The sequence below is a fragment of the Aspergillus sclerotioniger genome, assembly GCF_003184525.1.
Source record: "Aspergillus sclerotioniger CBS 115572 chromosome Unknown BO94scaffold_1, whole genome shotgun sequence".
Lineage (NCBI taxonomy): Eukaryota > Fungi > Ascomycota > Eurotiomycetes > Eurotiales > Aspergillaceae > Aspergillus > Aspergillus sclerotioniger.
In genome coordinates this window covers 1,705,205-1,723,941 of record NW_020290991.1, presented here as the reverse complement: position 1 = coordinate 1,723,941, position 18,737 = coordinate 1,705,205, and the positions used below count along the sequence as shown (strand labels likewise).

Here is an 18,737-nt window from a genome sequence, read left to right as displayed (position 1 = left end):
GGAAAATGGCAAACAAAGAAGAACCTTGGAATCCCACTCACTATTGCACCCCCAGCCACTTCCCTAGAGTTTTTGCCCCTTTTTTGTCCATGGTCCGGGCGCATTGGCAGGAAACTACACAAGAGAACTCAGAATGAAATAAACGTGGTCCGTGGGAGGGGGATGATTTGGCCAGAGGAGTGTCAATTTGAAACTGGCATGGGAAAATGGACGATAGCTCTGGAAAATGGAGAGCGATGAATGCCCGACCAGGAGCTATGGCCTCTGGTCGCGTCGCGACAGCATCATGTGCAGCGAGTGGGTAGCTCTGTCCATCGATAACCACATTGGAAGGTTCTAATTGGCGAGGGCGATCCCGACATCCAGGTGATGGCCAGTGGATCCTCTGCAGAGCAGGGATGCGACGCATTGACGGTGTCCCTCGCCAGCTGCCCGAATGAGTAGTAGCAAGTAGATAGCTACATCATCATATCTATACCCATTACCTAGGGGATACGGTGTACTCCTATACTCCCACCGCTCTCTGCGACCGAGTGATAACAGGGATTGTCAGGGTATTGGATCAACCCCGTTAGCGTCTTATCACGCAAGATAAGAGCGTCAGCGCATTTGCCACAGATGTGACGGGATCTGCAGATAGCACCGGCAGTGGTTGGAACGATCGTCACCAGTGTACGTACGATGAGCGAAGCACGTCATGGGTAATGCAATGGTACGAAATGGATGTGTCACTCGAGCCACTTTTTTGAGGGGAATGATGATGAGTGAGGACAATCGATGGAGGGGGGAGAGTACGAGTCCCTGGGGGGGGAAGAGGGGAAGTCGGCTGTGTGAGTGTGACAGATGAGAAAATCCCCCCCACCGACCAAGAATAGAAAAATCCCAAACATATTCCCAAACCGGCGAGCTTATCAATTCCACGTGCCCGTGCACGGACTGCCGTCAGCTTCTCGAACGTCGCCGCCCTCCAGGTTTATTCAATCTCTGGAACGTCTCAACACTTTTAATTTACTTTGATTGTCTGATTTTCCAGAGGAACCACCCAGGTGGCCAATGGGAGGCGGCGAGGACCTTGTCCAACGCGTCTCAGGAACTGCAAAGCTAAGTTCGTCAGGACGGACCCGCGATTGGGCTGTGTCTGACTGTTTGTCGGCCTGAATCCCGGGCTGGACCAGCCGGTCTCCACCGGTCGATCCACCCCGACGGCGATTTGGCTTTTCAGGCCGGTTCTAGAGCGTTCGCCAACAAAGTTCTGCGCATCCCATGACCTTCTGGCTATCATGGTCTTTGCTCGCCTTCCTCCCGTATATAGACCAGCTCTCCGACAGATTTCAGACATGACGGCCAGACACAAACCAGCCAGTTCTCTATATTCCCCTCGGACTTCTCGCTCTCGCCCTCTCCCATCCTGGGAAGGCATTCTGCAGCTGCCCTTCCAATAGCTCGCGCAGAACCCACACCATACAATGTCCTACACTTCCTCCTCCCGCTTTTCCAAATCGACTTCTCCCGCCCCTCGTACCCGACGACCCTCCCCGTTGGAAAGAACCTCGTTGCATCTCCGCCTCAGTCTGCTCTCCGGCGAGAAATATGAACAGGAAAGCAGTGCCAAGGAACCCGATCTCCGTCGCTGCCTCAGTCATGCCCACATCCACGCCAAGTCCATGGCCATGGTCAAGCGCGACATCCGAGTCCACATCCGCTCCATGGGCATGCCCATGGACGATGACAGCGACGAGGAGACCATTGACCACGAGATTCTCCCTCCACCCCCTCGCCGATCGACGCGCAGCTCTTCCAAGTCCGCGCCTGCCCCACGGGTGACGGCGTCATCCCCCAACTCCAGCGAGAAATCGAGCCTGCTTGACAAGGGCCGCAAGTGCTTGGAGAAGATCTTTCCCCGCCGGAACGGCGCGCACTTGGCTCAGTCCCGAGTCACGGTCGTCGCCTGATCCCAGCCTTGATCGCTTGCTTGTCTCTCTCGGTTAGACATATCCACACCACTACTCATCGGTTTCGTCACCAACACCAATTACCAATGGTTCTTATCCAACCTCGGGGTAATCACGCCATGTCGCGTACCCGCACCCATCCATCCTCTTGGAGTTTGGCCACGTTCCAGACTGCGTCAGAGTCTCCCATCATCCTCCCGCCAGTCCGTCCGCGACTAGCGCGCTCTCCTCCGGTCGAGAGTCTGACCTGACGCGTCTGGGATCCCGAATTCCATCATCCACCATCCACTACTCTTCACATTCTTCCATTTGTGTCCTTGAAGCAGGCTTTGATGATCATATTCGGAAGTTGATATGTGCCTGTCTTTATCTTTGTGTTTTCTTTTGTCTGGGGTTATTTAGCATGCTGGGTTTCTGCAACAGCGATACCAATTTAGAATTTAGAACTTATAGATTAGAATCTTCTCGGCCCGGGGCCTACATTATGAGAATATCATCCAAGCCTCAAATCTATTCCCTTCCAGTGACGTTCATTGCTTATTTCTTAGAACTGCGGACTTCACATTCTCCACCAATCATATTAGCGCGATTCGTTCGGAAACAGAACCATCCAATAACCGCCCACCACTCGGGCATGCGATCAACGGTCGCACTCCTCACCGGCCGGACCTTCATGCCCAATGCGTGTGTTTGATCCTCCAATTCATCACACTGCAAACAACCCGCCGATCTTTGACACCATTGGTGCGCCACCTGGCGCCGACCAACTCAACGGACTCGGGCCGGGGGGGATTATTGAGGTGCTCTTGCAGCGGCTACGCGATATTCACCCGGATGGCGATAGGCCGAGGGTTCCTATCGATGGATGCCGGCACAGCTGCATCATGCATGCAACCCCCTCCTGGCCTGCGTTAACCGAGACGACTGTCGGTCAGAATGATGACTGCCTTTCCCGGAACACGTTGCGGTCGGACCGACATTCTCGGTGCAGGTCTCGCGAGAGTCGATGAGTATCAAAGCGCTGGTTAGGGAAGATGCCACTTCCCTTCATATGACGCGTCTATAGCGGAATTGTTTATTTCCGTGGACCAATAACTCCCAGCAGATAACATTGCCTACACACATAAAATAAACGCTAATCTGAAGGATACATCCAAATATCAACATCCAAGGCAAATGAAATGTCACGGACTGATTGATAGGGCTGTTTGAAAAGTATGGTATAGCATTTGGATGACTCCGCGCTATCCGCCAGCGGTCGCGCGGTGTGAAACATCAGTCGGTCGCATGCTACCATGGTTATATGACATCTTGGAGTTCGATAAAAGGTCCGTCAATGAAAACGACGAGCCAACCGGAGAAGTGAAGTGTGGCATGGGCGGTTATGAGTAGTACATCAAGAGCATCCTCGGTTTGTCTTCAGAGGTGGGGAAGAAACGTCCAATCCACAGTGCGATAAGCGCTCGCGTCGAGGGCTCTCAACCCGACAAAGGCCTCGACAATCAAATAAAGTCTTGCAGCCGCATATGTGCAAGCGAGGGGAAAGATGCTCCAGAACTCAGCTTTCAGCGGCAGTTCTTTAGGAGTCTTGACTGACTCTCTGGCCAGTCGTGCTTGCTCCACGTCCGCCAACTTGGACTTCCAGAATATCATACAGAAGAAGCGCTGCCAGCGTCCTATGCGGTACCAGGCAGCCGACGTTTCAAAGACCCAAAAAGCGACCGTGTTTCCGAACAAGAACATGCTGCTTACCCTCCACAGGATGAGCTCGATCGGTGTTGGGAATTCAAAATTCCAGCCAATGAGATGGATGGACGCATACAGCAAGGTTGCCACGCAGAGGATTATTTCCTGATAGCCCTTGAGGTCAGGAAGTCGGTCGTTTCCAAGTCGTGGGATCGGTCGCTCGAAGGGTGCGACGGGCATCTTCATGAAGGGCTGGACATTCAAAGACCAACTCGGAAGCAGGTCATCAATGAAGTCCAGTGGTGTCTGTTTGTACGGTCTCATGGCAAGCTCACCGGCTTCTCTGCGTATCTCCTCTAGGCTAAAGTGAAGCTCCAGCCTAATCGGCGTCCGCACATCGCTGGGCTTATGGAGCCAACAGAGACTCGTCATAATCGAACAGACCACAATGGCAAGAGCCGACAATTCTAGTGTTGTGATGGTGAGACCCTGAGCTGAGCGACCCAAACACTGAAGAAGCATCCAGCTGGTCTGCATACAGCTAACTACTTTCGCAACTGTATCTTGCTTGGACCGATCGGTTATTTCTTCTGAGGTGACCTCTGGGAAAGGGAGGTAACCATGGACTACCAGCCAATGTATGTGCTTGGCGGTTATCGGAAATGGAGGGCTGTCCGGCGACACGAGATAGAAACCACCCATGTCGGCAAAAAGCCCATGTCGCATTGTCCATTGATGGTATCCGGAAGCCTTGAAGGCCCGAACCGAGTCTCTGGCCCTGCCCCATTGCGCACTGGCATAGGTAAGGACAAACTCGGGACCAGATATCGCTACTGCCATCCAGAACAGGCGCCGACGAATGATATCCCACGGCTTCTCATTTTGTGCAGGCACGTTGAGACACAACATTGTGTAAGTGCAGATGAAGATGGTGAACAAGCCCGACCATATGATATCAATAGTTCCCCGACAGTCCGGTTGATAGACCCATCCATAAATGAGTCTATGGTTGGTTGCAGTCACAGTAGTAGAAGTCGTGACGCATGTTGTGTTGTTTGACATCGGACCCACCTTTGCATGGAGAAGGGCCCCTTGTCATGTGATATCCTTGGACTAAGAGACAAAGCAAGAGGAGAGATAGCACGAGAGCATGAGATATATTTCGAAATGTGTCTCCGAGTATAACGCAGGCGATTGAATAGGACGCCGTGTCAAAGCAGCTGAGAAGTCGCTGTTTGGAGATCTTTGCATCCATGTCTGGGGCGCCGGTTGGAAGGACTTGATATAACCACATGGTAGGGTCGCATGTCCAATATGTTGTCGCAGCTGAGAATCCATCCTTGCCAGGCATGAATCGTTCCCCTCCATGGCGCACCTATGGCCGGTGCAGCTGGTGTATGATCCCGAGCCTTAGATACAGATGCGCTACGTGGGAAGCACCTGTTTGGTGCCAACGACAAGGGGAAGGATAAATTTAGCTGAAACCGAGCACCCCAGAGAGTTCTGTCGACAAACACGACCTCCTTTAGCGCCTGTGGGACAGGAAAATGAATCCCATATAGGGCTGGATGTTGTAGAGGGGGGTTGACCCCCCAACAAGTGGCTCGGAACGGCCAGGCAAGCCCGTGCACTAACCCCGGTTGAGCTCCTCCAGGCGGGGGCTCGATCGCCAATTCGCCAGCCTCAGCGGCTAACTTGCTCAGGGACCCCTGTCGGTTCCCGTCCCTGGCGATGCGTGATAGGCCAATGGTTCTCATCCTTGGGCGGCAAAGCTGCCCTCATGCATGCAACCCCCAAAGCCCCTCTTCGTGGGCGCGGTGGACACAGCTCGATCATTCCGGTCAGACAAGTCTCCCCAGAATCACATCTCCCCAAGCATTCAGTACATCTGAACAACAACCACCCCCCATTCTGTTCCCATCATCCCAAGCAGGAAACACCCAATATTCAACATGCAATCATCTTTTGCCGAAAGTCCATCAATAGCGGAAGTATTGCCGCGGCATCGGAAAACGTCCCCATTCCCACCGGTAGCGGTGGTGGAAGAGCCAGCAACACCGGAGAAGATCCGGTTCGGGGACAGTGACCCAGTCCTGCTATCTTATGAGGAGATCCCCGAATGGTACCAAGACAATGAGTCCATCCAGCATGGCTATCGCCCCGTCTCCAATTCGACCCATGCATGCTTCGCCAGCTGGCTGTACCTGCACAATGAAACGGTGAATATCTATACCCATTTAGTCCCGGCCGCTTTTTTCCTCGCAGCGGAAGGCATGTTCTATCAATACCTCCAAGCCAGGCACCCCGAAGCCACATTGGGCGATCATGCGGTCTTTGCCTTCTTTCTTTTGACAGCCGTTATATGCCTTGGCATGTCGGCGACGTATCATACCTTGATGAACCACTCCCTCCATGTCTCCGACTTGTGGTTGAGACTCGATTTCGTTGGGATTATTGTACTCACTATGGGGGACTTCGTCTCCGGAATCTATATGGTATTTTACTGCGAGCCTATGCTAAGACATATCTACTGGGGCATGGTATGTTATTATCGCGGCTCTGACACATCGGCGCTAACCGATCCTTGCGAAGATCATCACCCTCAGCTGTGTGACCATCTTGATCCTTGTGAATCCAAAGTTCCAAGGTCTTCGTTGGCGTACCTTTCGTGTCTGCACGTTTGTTGGTACGGGACTGTCAGGTTTTGCGCCTCTCATCCACGGTATCAGCGTCTTTGGGTTTGCCAAAATGATGGAGCAGTCCGGCATGCCATATTACCTCGGTGAAGGGGTCCTTCTTATATTAGGTGCATTTTTCTATGCGGTCAGTACTTCACTCATGAAATTAGATACATCTAGGACAAGATACTCATGTTATCTTGCAGATGCGAATTCCTGAATCTCTGAGGCCTGGGAAATTCGATATCTTTGGCTCTTCTCATCAGATCTTTCACATTCTCGTCGTCCTCGCTACTGCGGTGCAGCTGATTGGTATTCTGTCCGCATTTGACTACAACTATAGGCACCGAGAATGTAGACACCCGTAAAGTGGTGCGTGTTGTACCCCAGGGTACCGTTGACTTTTAGGTCATGCTTTATGGTGGTTTGTATGTTTTGGAGTGCCTCAAGGCCATGCTATCATTTTCTATGTGACTTTTTTGTGCCTTTATATCCTGCTAGATCTCTCAGTACTGTCTAGATGTTTGATTCTGATGCAAGCCAGGCTAGCTCTGATATGTTCGTCCCTGTTTACTTCGGCTAGATGATGGCATACAAATAGAACAGTCAGTCATACAATTAGCCTCTCTGATCTGCTACACATATATACCAAGACTAGACAATCTATCCCACGAAGTGATTAGTCCCGCAAGAATCTACCAATAACTCATGCGCAGCGCATACTCAAAATCCAACGTCGCAAACCCATTCCTCGTCTCCCTTTCAAACTCCTTCAACGTTCGCGGCCCGAAATACAAATCCAACTGATCTTGGATGCCCCCCTTAAACTGCACCGCCTGTTCACGTATTTTCTCTAAATCAAACCGCTCCGGCGGCACTGAGCCCCCCGAATGAGCTCCATCCAGCAGAATAACATGAGAAATCACATTCTTCAAACTTGAATAAATTTCAAATGCCATAAAGATGCCCATGCTGTGTGCGTAGACTACCTTTTCGGTCTGATCGTGCTGCAGACCAAAGCAATCGAGAACCTCGGCGCATAGTCGGAGGATGAGCTTGGGGATCCCGCCTTTTTCGGGTTCCGGGAGAGCTGATTTGGGGGATTGGCCATGTCCGGGGAGGTCGATGGCGATGTACAGGTCTCCGGGGGTCTCGGGGGTGAGGCTGTGGGTAGTGAGATGGGTGATTAAGGGGATGTAGTGGGTTGCCTGGCAGCCCCAGCCGTGGATCATGAGGGAGAGGCGCTTGATCGGGGCATTGTGAGAGGGGATGGGAATGTTGGTGAGATAGGAGAGGTGGGTGGAGGGGATACGGTGCGATGGATTGCCATGGTTAGGATTGAAGTGCGTGCCTGTAGGCTAGTTTGTTGAACTGGATGGATTAAATGTAGGACAGATTGGCTAGTTCATTACTAGCTTAGCTGCCTGGTGGAAATCACTTGATCTCGGCCGCCGGAGATCCGCCGGTCGCCATCTTTCATATCATTCGGCTTCCATCCATCAACTCAGACGCAACTTCATCACGCGCAGAAAGGTATACAATCAGAGCACCATTTGCCATTTCACTTTCTTCTCCTTTACCATGCCCAACACCCCCACGGGCAAGAACTTCTTGTCCACCAGGTTGATGCCTCCCAGACTGTCCATCACCTCGCCCGCATACAGTTGCAGATTCCACCACTCTTCCTCGTCCAAGTCATCGATCTGCTCATAGGTAAGGTTCTCGCCGATGGCACTCCTGATTTCTCGTGTTGGGCAGATTCCCTGGAGGCGCGGGACTTGCATCAACCTCTCATATAACTGTTGGAGACGACCACTCCTGGATTCGCGAAACTGAACGAATTCCTCAAATGACATAAATGTGCTGATTTCCCTCTCCGTTACCAAGGGTGGGTTGAAATCCCTCTCGGCAATGCATATTTTCAGGGTCTGACGGCGTTTCTTGTCGTTGAGCCCTTCGAATTCTTTTTTCCTCTCCGCGTACGAGATCCGCTCTTCCGCCAGAAATTGTTCGGTCCTCTTGCGTGGCGGGTCACTCATGATATTCTGCACCAGGAAAACGGATACAAATGGGTTGCGTAGGCCGAGGCCACCCAGTTCTTCGGGGAAGAAAAAGAACGCATCCGGGATGTTGATCGCCCCAAATCGCGACGTGATCATGGTCCGCAGGTGCTCGGGAATACTGGTGCCCCCTGTTTCTGGGTTCCCGAATATTGTCTCTTGAATCTTTCTATAGGTGGTGAGAATGGCCCGAACATGGGGCTCCCCGAAACAGTAGGCGGGCTGGCCGAAGGTGTTCTTGAAGAACCGTCCGATGCAGCTATTCCAGGTGCGCACCCAGGAGATCACGCTATCGCAGCGCTCGAGCTGCTGCCTGAGTTGTTGGACGTGTGCATCGACGGGGCCCTCGTCGATCACCCAGGTTTCAGTGTCGGCGTCGAGTTTCAGAAACCCAAACGTAACCGCACCCTTGGGTAGTCGAGCAGCAATTTTGGGGTCTCTTGACTTCGCCAGATAGGCCGATCCTGTCTTGCTGTGGTTGAACTCCAGCCTTGTTACTTGGGCAAACTCATTCATCACCTCCCAGGCTTGCACACACTGCGCCGGCTCACCACACAGCCACAGGTCGTCATGCAGACGGTATAGGAGCATCCCCGTGTTGCGATTTACTGCCAGGTCCATGAAAAAGAGAATCAACTCACCAAGTAGCTTTTCAGAAGCATGAGAGAAGGGGATGCCTCGCTTCCGGATGCGCGGTCCGACCGGTTCACGTCCTTCGCAGGAGCTGTCCATGTTCAGGGGTGCTTCCAGGTAACGGTGATAGAAGTCGATCCACTCTTGTGGAAACCAAATATACTTCATAACCGCGATAATCGTGCTGTGAGGGAGACAGGTAGCGTACCACTTCATGTCCGACTGGACCACCGCGGCTGCCCCGTGCATATGTCGATGGAGAAGCGCCTCCGTGGCGATTTTGCGCAACAGCAACTGTCGAAAATTATCTGGCCTGGATCCCGCTGGACGGCTCCCAGTGTCTTCATCGTGGTCGTCATACGAATTACCCTTCTCACTTAACGTTGTCTCAGACGTTGGAAGCTGAGACAGGAAATATTTCTGCAGATAATCCTCTTTTCGCGTTCTCTCAACCGTTGTCCGGGGTATATCAGAGGGCACATAGTATATCCGTCGAAAGTGATCGCGCGCCGTCGGCTGAGCCTCGGGCCTCCAATTCCACACCGATTCCAGTTCAATAAATCCCGTCAAAAGTTCCTTCAGGCGGTTACAGAGTCGTGTACCAATGTACTGCAGGAAGATCAGCTGCAGGAGATCCTCATCCATCCAAATTCGATATTTGCCATTTGCCTGCTGCCGGGGTACCACGGGAATACCTTCCTCGCGGGCATGCCAGGCCCAGTTTTCCAAGTCCCCATATCTCATATTCAACACATCAGCAATCTCGGTCAAGGCGACGGGTGTCTTGAGGAATGACTTCATGATGGCACGCTTTTGCTCGCTGAGGAGGTCTGCGTTCAACAGCCCGCGCACACAGTTCGCCACCGCGCCCGGGCTGAACGGTTCCTCCTCTCGCCAGAATGTCAGGGTATCATCCGTGACCTGCTTGCGAAGCTCATTCAAGGCGTTCATACTCTCCTCATCCGGGAAGAGCTGGTCGAGGAACGTCCGAATCTGCGACTCGCTCGTCTCCAGCGGCTCAAATACGGATGCATCGAATGGATCGCACAGTTGCTGCAATCGCTGCTTTTGTCGCTCATCAACGACCAAGTAGTCATCGTCGATTGCCACGTCTGGCCCTTCTTGGCTGGGTGCAGTGGGGTCCACCCATTCTGTCAATAAGCGCGAGTATAAGTCGGCGAGGTCTAGCTTCCGGCTTTGAGCATTGAAGTCTATTGAGGAGCTGAGTCTCGAACTCCTGAAGTTTGGTTGGTGGGATTGACGAGTCATAGGTGGACTGATGAATCCAGCGCTCAATGTTGGCTATCGTTAAGTCGGTGGATGCTGACGGGTATAGCTCCTTTGCTCCGTCGAGGAGGCGTTGGAGTCGCTGCTGGGGGTTCTGGGTGACATGGGCAGCCTCCAGGACGGCTAATTTGCGGGTTTCAATGTTTCGGCGCCGCTTGTCGAGCTCACGAATTTTGCTCTCAGTCAGGGACTGCAGGGTCTTCGAGAGAGCGGAAACAGCGGGGGCCATGATCGATTGCACGGAGTATTTTCAGAGGATTGGTTCAACTTGAGAAAGGCTGTTTGTTGGCTGTGTCCATGTCATTTGGACGGCCACTATATATTTCTCCCCACGGCTTGGCAAACACTTCTGCCGCGCTTCTGCCTGCGCTTCTGCCTGGCGATCGGCATGCCGCTTGGACCTGCAGCGCATTCTATTCCATCTCTCCCCCCCATTGGTCGGTCTGCAAGGGATGGTAGCATCGATTGGGTTTACTTTTAGTTGATAAAGAAAGATTTGAGGACCTGGAAAAAGACGACATCCATAATGACGACTGCAACGAGGATCCTACCCTACTTCTCGATACTATACTTGGCCAGTCCCTCTACCCATTCCTGATGCCCCAATAGCATCGGATTCGGTTTCTTCCCTGCCAAACCAGCCGCCGGTTTCCCCGCCTGCACCTCCTGGGTCAAGATGCGCACCACCCCCCACTCCATATCCTCGATAATCCACGCATGATAGACCTCCAGTGCTGTCTCCTCGTCACCCTCCTGCCACGCGCGCCACGCCAACCGACCCGGTGAATTGGATGTCGGCGCCACCGATTCACACACTTCTGCTTGGAGCGGCGGGAAGCCGAATGTAGCGAAAGTGAATCTGTCGCCCTTGTTTTGAATGGTTGGGCCAGAGGAAGGGGGTGTTATTTGGTCCACGTTGGAGTAGTAGGATGTCCAGCGCGCGGGGTCGACGAGGTTTGGCCAGACGCGGGCGGCTGTTAGCTGGGGGACGAAGATTTCGTTGGACACGAAGTTTTCGGTGGTGCCGGGGAGGAAGCGATGGGGCCAGGTGATGGTGGACATGTTGATGGTGCAATCCGTACAGTGGTGTGCTATGCGGGTCGATGATTCTTTGGTGTTGGTGGAACGATGAGGTGGTAAAGGCGCGGATAACCAGAAGACTGAACTTGCCAGCCCGCTAAACTTGCATGGTTTGATGAGGACGGGGGAAGGGGGATAATATATGTTGGTGGAGGATATTGCGTCATGATGGTTTAACCCGGTGGCTGGCTGACTGTCATGGATGCGATCAATCCGAGGCTGCCGATCCGTGGATCTGCCACGGCACCAGAGCTTAACAGTGGCACCATACTGTCTGTTCAACTATATTATTGACAACTAAGTTAACATGCTAACACAGGTATAATACATTCATCATCGGTCATGCCAAAATTATACCAAGAACTGCTTAATCAACACATTCAGCTGCGCCGTCATGCCAGCATACATCTCCTGGCGCTTGGGCTCAAAGGCATCAAAGATCTCCTTGGCCGACCCGACGGCAATCTGCTCCTCGCCCTGCTGCAGCTGTCCCCAGACCTCTCCAACAAACTCGTTTAAGGGCATACCAATCAAGTGGCCGTCCTTCAGGTCGGGCTGGTGCTTCGCATCATGCAGCTCCGTCTGCACCGCCGGAGGGAAAATCTCAAACACCTTGACGTTTCCGGGTCCCTCGCTAACCTGGGTGCGCAGCGCAAGGATGAAGTGGTGCAGGGCCGACTTGGAGGCGCCGTAGTTGGGGCAACGCATCATGGGGACCAGCGCCATCTGCGAGGTGGTGAACATGAGGCCGGTCGGCTTGTTCTGGGCCTGGAGGTGAGGCAAGAAAGCCTTGCTGAGGTAGACGGGGGCGGTGTAGTTGGTGACGAGCTCTTGGTCGAAGATGCTGAGGTCGACGGTGGCGGGCTGGGAGAAGTCAAAGGGGCGCTGGATACCCGAATTGACGAAGACGAAGTCGATCTGGGGGTTTTCGGCAAGGACTTCGGAGGCAAATTGGGGGATCTGTGGGATTAGTTGGATCAATAATTATGGAGGTAAAGTGGGAGTTACCTTCTCCAAGTTTGTCACGTCAAACACCTTGGTCTTGACCTTATCCGGGCCGTACTGGGCGGCGAACTCGTTCAGGTTGGCGTCGCGCCGGCCGGCGATAACGACAGGGATGTTGTTTTGCACGAGAATGGTAGCCAGGGCATGTCCAATGCCGGAGGTGGCGCCGATGATGAGGACTTGGGAGTAGTTGAAAGGCATGTTGAGATGAATTGAAGGAGGATGAGAAGGGTTGGAGGTAATGGGGTGGAAGATGAAGGAGATGGAGGCTGATGGATGCAAGGAGACTGACTATTTAGCCGGTCCTATGGCCATATTTATGTCCGAGAGACCTGTGAGAGATTTCTGGATGGGGGCGTTCTGAATAATCGCCATCGGATGAGACTTTCGGGAATCTTCTCGGACCCTGCCTCAGGCGGCCCCAAGCGATGGGACTCGTTCCGCTCCGGGTTTAGTCTCCGTCAGTTGCTCAACTTTAAATCCGCCAGCGGACACTAGTCCTATTCAGGCTAACTGGTACTGGTCGATCAGGGCTTGCCAATGTGACATCATGGTCAGGCAACCCCGAGTCGACATGAAAAGGTGAGCTGCATGAGCATTGGCTGTTTTATCGCTTATTAGCTAACTATAGAAAACCAATTAATGTATTCTGCGGCTATACGACAAGTCTTAAATGGGACGTTTGAATGACAGCAAATTGGAGCACTCACCACCGATATGCCGAGCGGCCCTGACAAGATCCCCATACTCCACCTTCCCCGACCACTTCTCCATCAAGCTCAGTCCTGATAATCAATTCCGTGGTTTCCGACAGGCTTTTTTTGCATTATTCAGCCGAATTAATCATCGGCTTTGGCTTTTCGAAGATGCGGTCCTCCACAGCGCGCAGAACGGGCTGTCCAAATGTGGTTTAGCCTCCGCTCGGGAAAGCTTGGGCGGACTCTAAACTCTTTCCGGCCGGGCTGGCGGACGCTCATTTGTCATCGGTGTCTGCCTTATATCCATCATCTCGAACAGCATATAAATACTGGTAGACTATCATTCACTTCAATCCTCATCAATTCTTCACCTTGAAGCTCTATCCACCATCTTCCCACATACCACCCCTTCACTTCATCCTCCACAATGGCTCCTCAACTCGCATGGCTTGGCCTCGGCAACATGGGCAGAGTACATCCCCCTCTCCCATCTCCTCCATCGAATCCATACTAACCACCCATGAACAGGGCATGGCCAAGAACCTTGCAGCAAAGGGCACCCCCAGCCTCCCCCTAATCATCTACAACCGCAGCGTGGCCCGCGCACAAGACTTCCAAGCTGCCACCCCCAACACGATGGTCGCTCCCACCATCTCCGAAGCCGTCACCAAATCGGACATCATCTTCACCTGTGTCGGTGATGACGCTGCCATTCAATCCATCGTCGACGCCAGCATCGCTAGCGGCTCCCTCCAGAACAAGCTCTTCGTCGACCTCTCCACCGTCCACCCGGACACCACCACCTCCATCTCCACCAAGCTCCAATCCCACGGCGCCTCCTTCGTGGCCAGCCCCGTCTTCGGCGCTCCTCCCATGGCCGCCGCCGGCCTCGTCATCGCCGTCCTCGCAGGCCCCCGCTCCGCCGTCGACCAAGTCAAACCCTACACAACGGGCGTCATCGCCAAATCCATCGTCGACTTCAGCGACCAGCCCCCCGCCAAGGCCTCCCAGCTCAAGATCCTCGGCAACACCTTCGTGCTAGGCATGGTGGAGAGCATTGCGGAGGGTCTGGTCGTGGCCGATAAATGTGGTTTGGGAACCGACGCCCTGCACCAGTTCTTCGAGGCCGTGTTCCCCGGTCCGTACGTGGCTTATTCGGCCCGTATGCGCTCCGGCGATTACCATGAGCGTGCGGAGCCGCTCTTTGCAGTGGACTTGGCCAGAAAGGATGCTCGTCATGCACTCGACTTGGCTGCGAAGTCGGGTGCTACCATGAAGGGCGTGGAATTGGCGGATACGTATATGGCCAAGGTCAAGGAGCATATGGGTACCCGGGGTGATGTGGCGGGGATGTACGGAGCTGTGAGACAGGAGGCGGGATTGAAGTTTGAAAATAAGGAGTAGACATAGATACCATGACTATGGTAGGTTAGATTCGGTTATGAGTTATGTTTGAATTAGATTAATTCTTTGAGATGTACCTATCTACCACTTCCCTTTCCATAGGGACATTCTCCACAACAGCAACTATGCTCAAACAACAAGCACAACCCCCTACTTAATCCATCTACCAAAACAAACCGACACCCTAGATATCAAACCACATACAGAATGTTAAAAGCACATCCCTAAATCCTACTCCCAAGTTCTGCGCATAGTTATTAACCATATACCAGACCCACAGTACGCGACCTACCTACCCACCTACATCCATCCTTACGAACCGAATCAAATCAATTCAAGCGGCGAATGATAACAATGAAATAAATAACCTATCTATCCATTCTATCAAACATGCAAAACCAAAAAAAGGAAAAAGAAAAAAGAAATCTCCCCGACTGGGAGTCGAACCCAGGTCTCCCGCGCTTGTTCCTGTTAAGGATTGACAAGCGGAAATCATGACCGTTAGACCATCGAGGATTAGATATTATTAGGGCAGTATATTGTGATATATTACAGGGGAGGAGTGTTTATAGAATATAGAAAGGACATTAATGGAACTGTGGGTTTGGATTGTTTGGATTGGGATTGTCATGGGTTCGGTTGTGTAAGTAGTGTTAGGAGGGGTCTCTCGCTTTCTTTGTATCTACTTATTTTTTATAAAGTGGGTAGGGGTTTGGTTTTTATTATTTGGTTGTAAAAGGTGATTGGGTTGGGGAGATGATAATTATGGGATATTATGTAGATGATTTCACTGAATGCATTCTCTGTGAAGTATGTAGAATGGAAAATCAAATAAGAGTGATAATCACCATATCTCAACCATCTCCTCATCGTACAACTCCAACCCCAAAGAGCGGAACCACGCATGCATCATAAAACTATTTGCGACTTTGCCATTGAGCTCCGGTGGCAGAGTAAGTCCCCATAGCCGCTCTCTCATTCGGAGGTGGGTCTCGAATTCTTGAACGTCCCAGTGGCAGGATTCATCAAGGGATGGTCTCTGATCCAATCCATTTTGCGGCGAACCCATCCTCACAGCATCGCAGAAGTTGTTGTAATGAGTGGTCCACCTCCCAGCCAGTTGGCTACCCGGAAACGATGTCCAGCATCCCCTAAACACAGAGTCAGTGTATTCGAACATCCTCAATAACTGCTCTGTTGTCTGTGCCCATTTTAGGATATCTGGGAGATGCGCCAGTATCTGATTGAGAATAGGAGACCAATGGGGCGAGGGTGGTGTGTGTTCGGGGTTGATGCGATGCAGAAATGACCAGCAGAATTGACGTAGATCCCATGTATATGTGGATGGGAAATCTCTGCCGCAGTATTTTATGAGTAAGTTTCCATATCTTCTCATAATGGATTCGCCTTGTCGGTCGGTGGCATCCAATCTATTGACTTCTTGGAGAAGTTGCCAGATGGCTTCCTGATCGCGAAACATCCAGCCGAGTTCGCGGCTCAGTGTGTTCCATGTTTCTCTTAGTTTAGCTTCATGCAATACTAGAGGTGATAGCGATATCATTGAGAAGCTCAGGACCCGGTCCCGAATGGTCGAGAAGACAGGGGGTGTGTGATCGGCCGAAGCTTCCTGGATAGCTTGTTGTAGGATTAGGTGAAACTCCTGGATCAAATTATTCTCTTCCAGGGAGAGCGGCGAGACGGTATGATGTATATCATTCGAATTAGGCCATGGCACTAACAGACTCCGAGTAGGAGGCGCCCCGAGCGAGAGAGTGCATGCCGTTACAAGAGTATACCCCCCCGAGACAGGATTGTTTCTGAGAATGATGGGACTGCCACACCCACCCAGGATAAACAATCCGTCCTCCTCAGGCTGGTATTCCGGATCCGGAACAGTGATTATCAGGTTTGTTCTTTGTTCAAGTAATGAACTGACATGCGCATAGCGCTTGAATCGCTGGACTGTTCCCTGGATATTGCAGAGTCTGATGGCCCGTGTCCGCAGGACTGACGTATTCGTGCTCTTATGAACATCACATTCATGGTCAAGTAAGCCAGTAAAGAGCACATGCATTAAACCCGGTAGCACATTATCTTCCTCATCGAGCAAATCTTCGGATTGTGTGAGTATATCCGGGGTGCATGCTTGAGACCAGTCCGGAACCCAGGATGGAAGGTCGAACAACTTCTTCCGCCCAGCTAACCTGAGCACGTCCATGGCGTCACAGTATTTGACAAGGTATTCAGTGAGTCCAGTATATACCCTCTCAATAGGAACCGTATAGTCAGGGACGAGTCCACTTTCCGCTATCAAGCCAAGTACGGCAAAGATTTTGTCACGCGGGTCGAGGCACTTGTATGGTAATGCCTGGATTAGTATCCCTGAAAGGTCTCGATCAGTAAGCCCATACCACTTCTGATCTCGGAACAGCCAGTTTGGTATAGAAAGGTCTGGAGAGGCTTGTGTAAAAGGCATCTTGGGCCATGGCGCAAATTGCCTGCCACAGACTACTTCAAACTCCCGAGCTAACAGGACTTCTTGAACGGCCCATATCCTGAAAAAATATGGCCGGTTTAGAAGGCTTTTCAAGGCGCTTTGAAGATCCTTGTCAATATGCATTTGACCAACTGTCACGCCTGGTCCAGCCATTGCAGTGCTCTTGAGAAAACCCATGGCTTCGGCACTGTCTGCTGTTTCATCCCCTAAATAGGCTATGACGCTGGTCGCTCTTTGATAAATATGGCTTATCAAAGAGACTTGCTGGCTCTTCTCTTGCAGGTCTGCTGGGTTGATACATAATGAGTCCACCCAGAGTAGTCGGTCCACCGCCTCATCCCGAATGGATCGCAGCGCTTGCTCGCAAGTGTACGGCACGTAGACAACGTCCCAGTAGGTGCCCACAAACACCGGACGAAACTCGTCTCTGTCCCCCGTTTCGTTGACAGACGTGTACGATAAAGCCTCATATAACGGCACTGGAGAATGATTAATGCGCACAACTTCCAGCTCGGCATGCAGAGGACTGTCAAAAGTGCCAGCCTTCAGCCGTATTAGGCGTATACCGTCTTTAGACGTGATCTTTGGGAACCCCAGTCCTCGTAAGTCCGAGCTTGGCGAACCATTTTGGTGCTCAGTCTGGCCTTGCTTCGAACTTCCCTCGGGTATTTGGCCCTTCTGGCTAACGACTGATGGCCAGGCTAGATCGTAACTGTAACTTTCCAGTGGAGAAGAAGTAGGCAGCGTCGGACTTTCTTCAAATGTGGGGACAGCGAAGCAGTAGTTACAGCATATTATGCCGCTAGCGGCACTGACGTCTGGTCGTCGGCATCCGGACTCGTGCCATCGGTTCATTATGCATTTGATCAGGGAGGCAGAGGTGAAGGAAGGAAGTTGAGGCTGAGGACGTGGGGAATGGAGGGGTATGGAGGGGCGGATCTTTCACGCGCCCGCTAGTGTCAACATGTGACGCGTCAGCCTTGTGGCTCTTCATCGGATCAATGCGAAGCTTACAGCTCTCTATTGGATCAGTCCGAGGCAATGAGCCATGTCATAGGCAAACCACTATGCAATGAGACCGTTCACGATTAAATCGTCTCTCAGTAGACCTCGAGCAATCTGCACCCCTCCCACCTATAGGAAGAAACACCAATAATACTACGTCCGGTAAGGTCACACAAAAGCCCGCCATCTCAGCAGACTAATTCGCAGCTAATTCGACTCGACTGACCTCTGTGAAGAGATCAGCAGCTCAATGATTACAGTTGGTGCATTCCTAACTGTTGTAGACGAAGGTGAACCCAAGTGGATCTCTCGCTATTTTCTCGTCCACGGTAGTACTCCTTCTACCGTATATAGATAAAGAGAAGCCTCCAGTGACGGGGGATCATCTCAGTTTAGGAACGCAAGTTCTGTTCAGTGTTTGCTGGTTTCAAGTTGCTTCTGTAGTGCCGACCAATTAATCCTTCCAGATAGAATACCTTCCACACCGACTAATTGCTCATGTGGACTTTCACTCACCGTCCTCTGATCTTCAGCTGCACTGTCGATCCTCGTCATTCAGAACAGCAGATTGCCCTCCTCAGACAGGAGTCTCGGTAGAGAGAGCGTGGAATCTCAAGCCGGCAATAGTACCTTGAGCTTTGAGTTGTTTAAGATATGTACTCCGGGGCCCCGAGAAGCGCCGCCCGCGGAACCCAGACCTCGGAAGCGGCAGGCACGCTATATGGATATATAGAACGGTCATGCCCTAATTA

General features: G+C 52.1%; 9 protein-coding genes and 1 non-coding gene across 10 annotated transcripts; 3 read left to right on the top strand and 7 right to left on the bottom strand.

Annotated features, from left to right (window-relative positions):
* The first annotated feature begins 1,320 nt into the window (after positions 1-1,320).
* On the top strand, positions 1,321-2,154 carry BO94DRAFT_19466 (uncharacterized protein). Its single transcript, XM_025606056.1, has one exon. The coding sequence runs from the start codon at positions 1,467-1,469 to the stop codon at positions 1,950-1,952; it is 486 nt and encodes a 161-aa protein (XP_025473527.1). The 5' UTR covers positions 1,321-1,466; the 3' UTR covers positions 1,953-2,154.
* A 909-nt stretch (positions 2,155-3,063) lies between these two features.
* BO94DRAFT_530125 (uncharacterized protein) lies at positions 3,064-4,753 on the bottom strand. The gene has a single exon (XM_025610615.1). It carries the CDS (start codon positions 4,545-4,547, stop codon positions 3,372-3,374), a length of 1,176 nt encoding a protein of 391 aa, XP_025473526.1. The 5' UTR covers positions 4,548-4,753; the 3' UTR covers positions 3,064-3,371.
* Positions 4,754-5,350: 597 nt separating this feature from the next.
* On the top strand, positions 5,351-6,848 carry BO94DRAFT_19295 (hemolysin III family protein). Its single transcript, XM_025606045.1, has 3 exons — positions 5,351-6,178; positions 6,231-6,461; positions 6,523-6,848. Exons 1-3 carry the CDS (start codon positions 5,591-5,593, stop codon positions 6,682-6,684), a joined length of 981 nt encoding a protein of 326 aa, XP_025473525.1. The 5' UTR covers positions 5,351-5,590; the 3' UTR covers positions 6,685-6,848.
* Positions 6,849-6,923: 75 nt separating this feature from the next.
* BO94DRAFT_619840 (alpha/beta fold hydrolase) lies at positions 6,924-7,664 on the bottom strand. The gene has a single exon (XM_025616894.1). It carries the CDS (start codon positions 7,546-7,548, stop codon positions 7,012-7,014), a length of 537 nt encoding a protein of 178 aa, XP_025473524.1. The 5' UTR covers positions 7,549-7,664; the 3' UTR covers positions 6,924-7,011.
* Positions 7,665-7,805: 141 nt separating this feature from the next.
* Positions 7,806-10,566, bottom strand: BO94DRAFT_530123 (uncharacterized protein). The gene has a single exon (XM_025610614.1). The coding sequence runs from the start codon at positions 10,276-10,278 to the stop codon at positions 7,858-7,860; it is 2,421 nt and encodes an 806-aa protein (XP_025473523.1). The 5' UTR covers positions 10,279-10,566; the 3' UTR covers positions 7,806-7,857.
* Positions 10,567-10,656: 90 nt separating this feature from the next.
* Positions 10,657-11,476, bottom strand: BO94DRAFT_530122 (uncharacterized protein). Its single transcript, XM_025610613.1, has one exon. It carries the CDS (start codon positions 11,356-11,358, stop codon positions 10,849-10,851), a length of 510 nt encoding a protein of 169 aa, XP_025473522.1. The 5' UTR covers positions 11,359-11,476; the 3' UTR covers positions 10,657-10,848.
* Positions 11,477-11,727: 251 nt separating this feature from the next.
* On the bottom strand, positions 11,728-12,726 carry BO94DRAFT_506251 (putative short-chain dehydrogenase/oxidoreductase; the record flags this gene model as incomplete). Its single annotated transcript, XM_025609568.1, has 2 exons — positions 12,385-12,726; positions 11,728-12,336 (listed from the first exon to the last, which is right to left on the bottom strand). The coding sequence occupies exons 1-2, from the start codon at positions 12,580-12,582 to the stop codon at positions 11,728-11,730; spliced, it is 807 nt and encodes a 268-aa protein (XP_025473521.1). The 5' UTR covers positions 12,583-12,726.
* A 780-nt stretch (positions 12,727-13,506) lies between these two features.
* Positions 13,507-14,483, top strand: BO94DRAFT_580590 (NAD(P)-dependent oxidoreductase; the record flags this gene model as incomplete). The annotated part of the gene is made up of 2 exons (XM_025615338.1): positions 13,507-13,551; positions 13,608-14,483. The coding sequence occupies 2 exons, from the start codon at positions 13,507-13,509 to the stop codon at positions 14,481-14,483; spliced, it is 921 nt and encodes a 306-aa protein (XP_025473520.1).
* A 426-nt stretch (positions 14,484-14,909) lies between these two features.
* On the bottom strand, positions 14,910-14,999 carry BO94DRAFT_t14. Its single transcript has one exon. It is a non-coding gene; the product is annotated as a tRNA-Asp (tRNA).
* A 193-nt stretch (positions 15,000-15,192) lies between these two features.
* Positions 15,193-17,881, bottom strand: BO94DRAFT_481807 (uncharacterized protein). Its single transcript, XM_025608869.1, has one exon. The coding sequence runs from the start codon at positions 17,833-17,835 to the stop codon at positions 15,328-15,330; it is 2,508 nt and encodes an 835-aa protein (XP_025473519.1). The 5' UTR covers positions 17,836-17,881; the 3' UTR covers positions 15,193-15,327.
* Positions 17,882-18,737: the final 856 nt, after the last annotated feature.

Bases quoted from the DNA above. Each gene is read 5' to 3' on its own strand.
- BO94DRAFT_19466 (XM_025606056.1), top strand. From the start codon at position 1,467: ATGTCCTACACTTCCTCCTCCCGCTTTTCCAAATCGACTTCTCCCGCC.
- BO94DRAFT_530125 (XM_025610615.1), bottom strand. From the start codon at position 4,547: ATGTTGTGTCTCAACGTGCCTGCACAAAATGAGAAGCCGTGGGATATC.
- BO94DRAFT_19295 (XM_025606045.1), top strand. From the start codon at position 5,591: ATGCAATCATCTTTTGCCGAAAGTCCATCAATAGCGGAAGTATTGCCG. The intron at 6,179-6,230 runs GTATGTTATTAT...ATCCTTGCGAAG, and splicing joins GACATATCTACTGGGGCATG to ATCATCACCCTCAGCTGTGT. The intron at 6,462-6,522 runs GTCAGTACTTCA...GTTATCTTGCAG, and splicing joins TAGGTGCATTTTTCTATGCG to ATGCGAATTCCTGAATCTCT.
- BO94DRAFT_619840 (XM_025616894.1), bottom strand. From the start codon at position 7,548: ATGATCCACGGCTGGGGCTGCCAGGCAACCCACTACATCCCCTTAATC.
- BO94DRAFT_530123 (XM_025610614.1), bottom strand. From the start codon at position 10,278: ATGACTCGTCAATCCCACCAACCAAACTTCAGGAGTTCGAGACTCAGC.
- BO94DRAFT_530122 (XM_025610613.1), bottom strand. From the start codon at position 11,358: ATGTCCACCATCACCTGGCCCCATCGCTTCCTCCCCGGCACCACCGAA.
- BO94DRAFT_481807 (XM_025608869.1), bottom strand. From the start codon at position 17,835: ATGAACCGATGGCACGAGTCCGGATGCCGACGACCAGACGTCAGTGCC.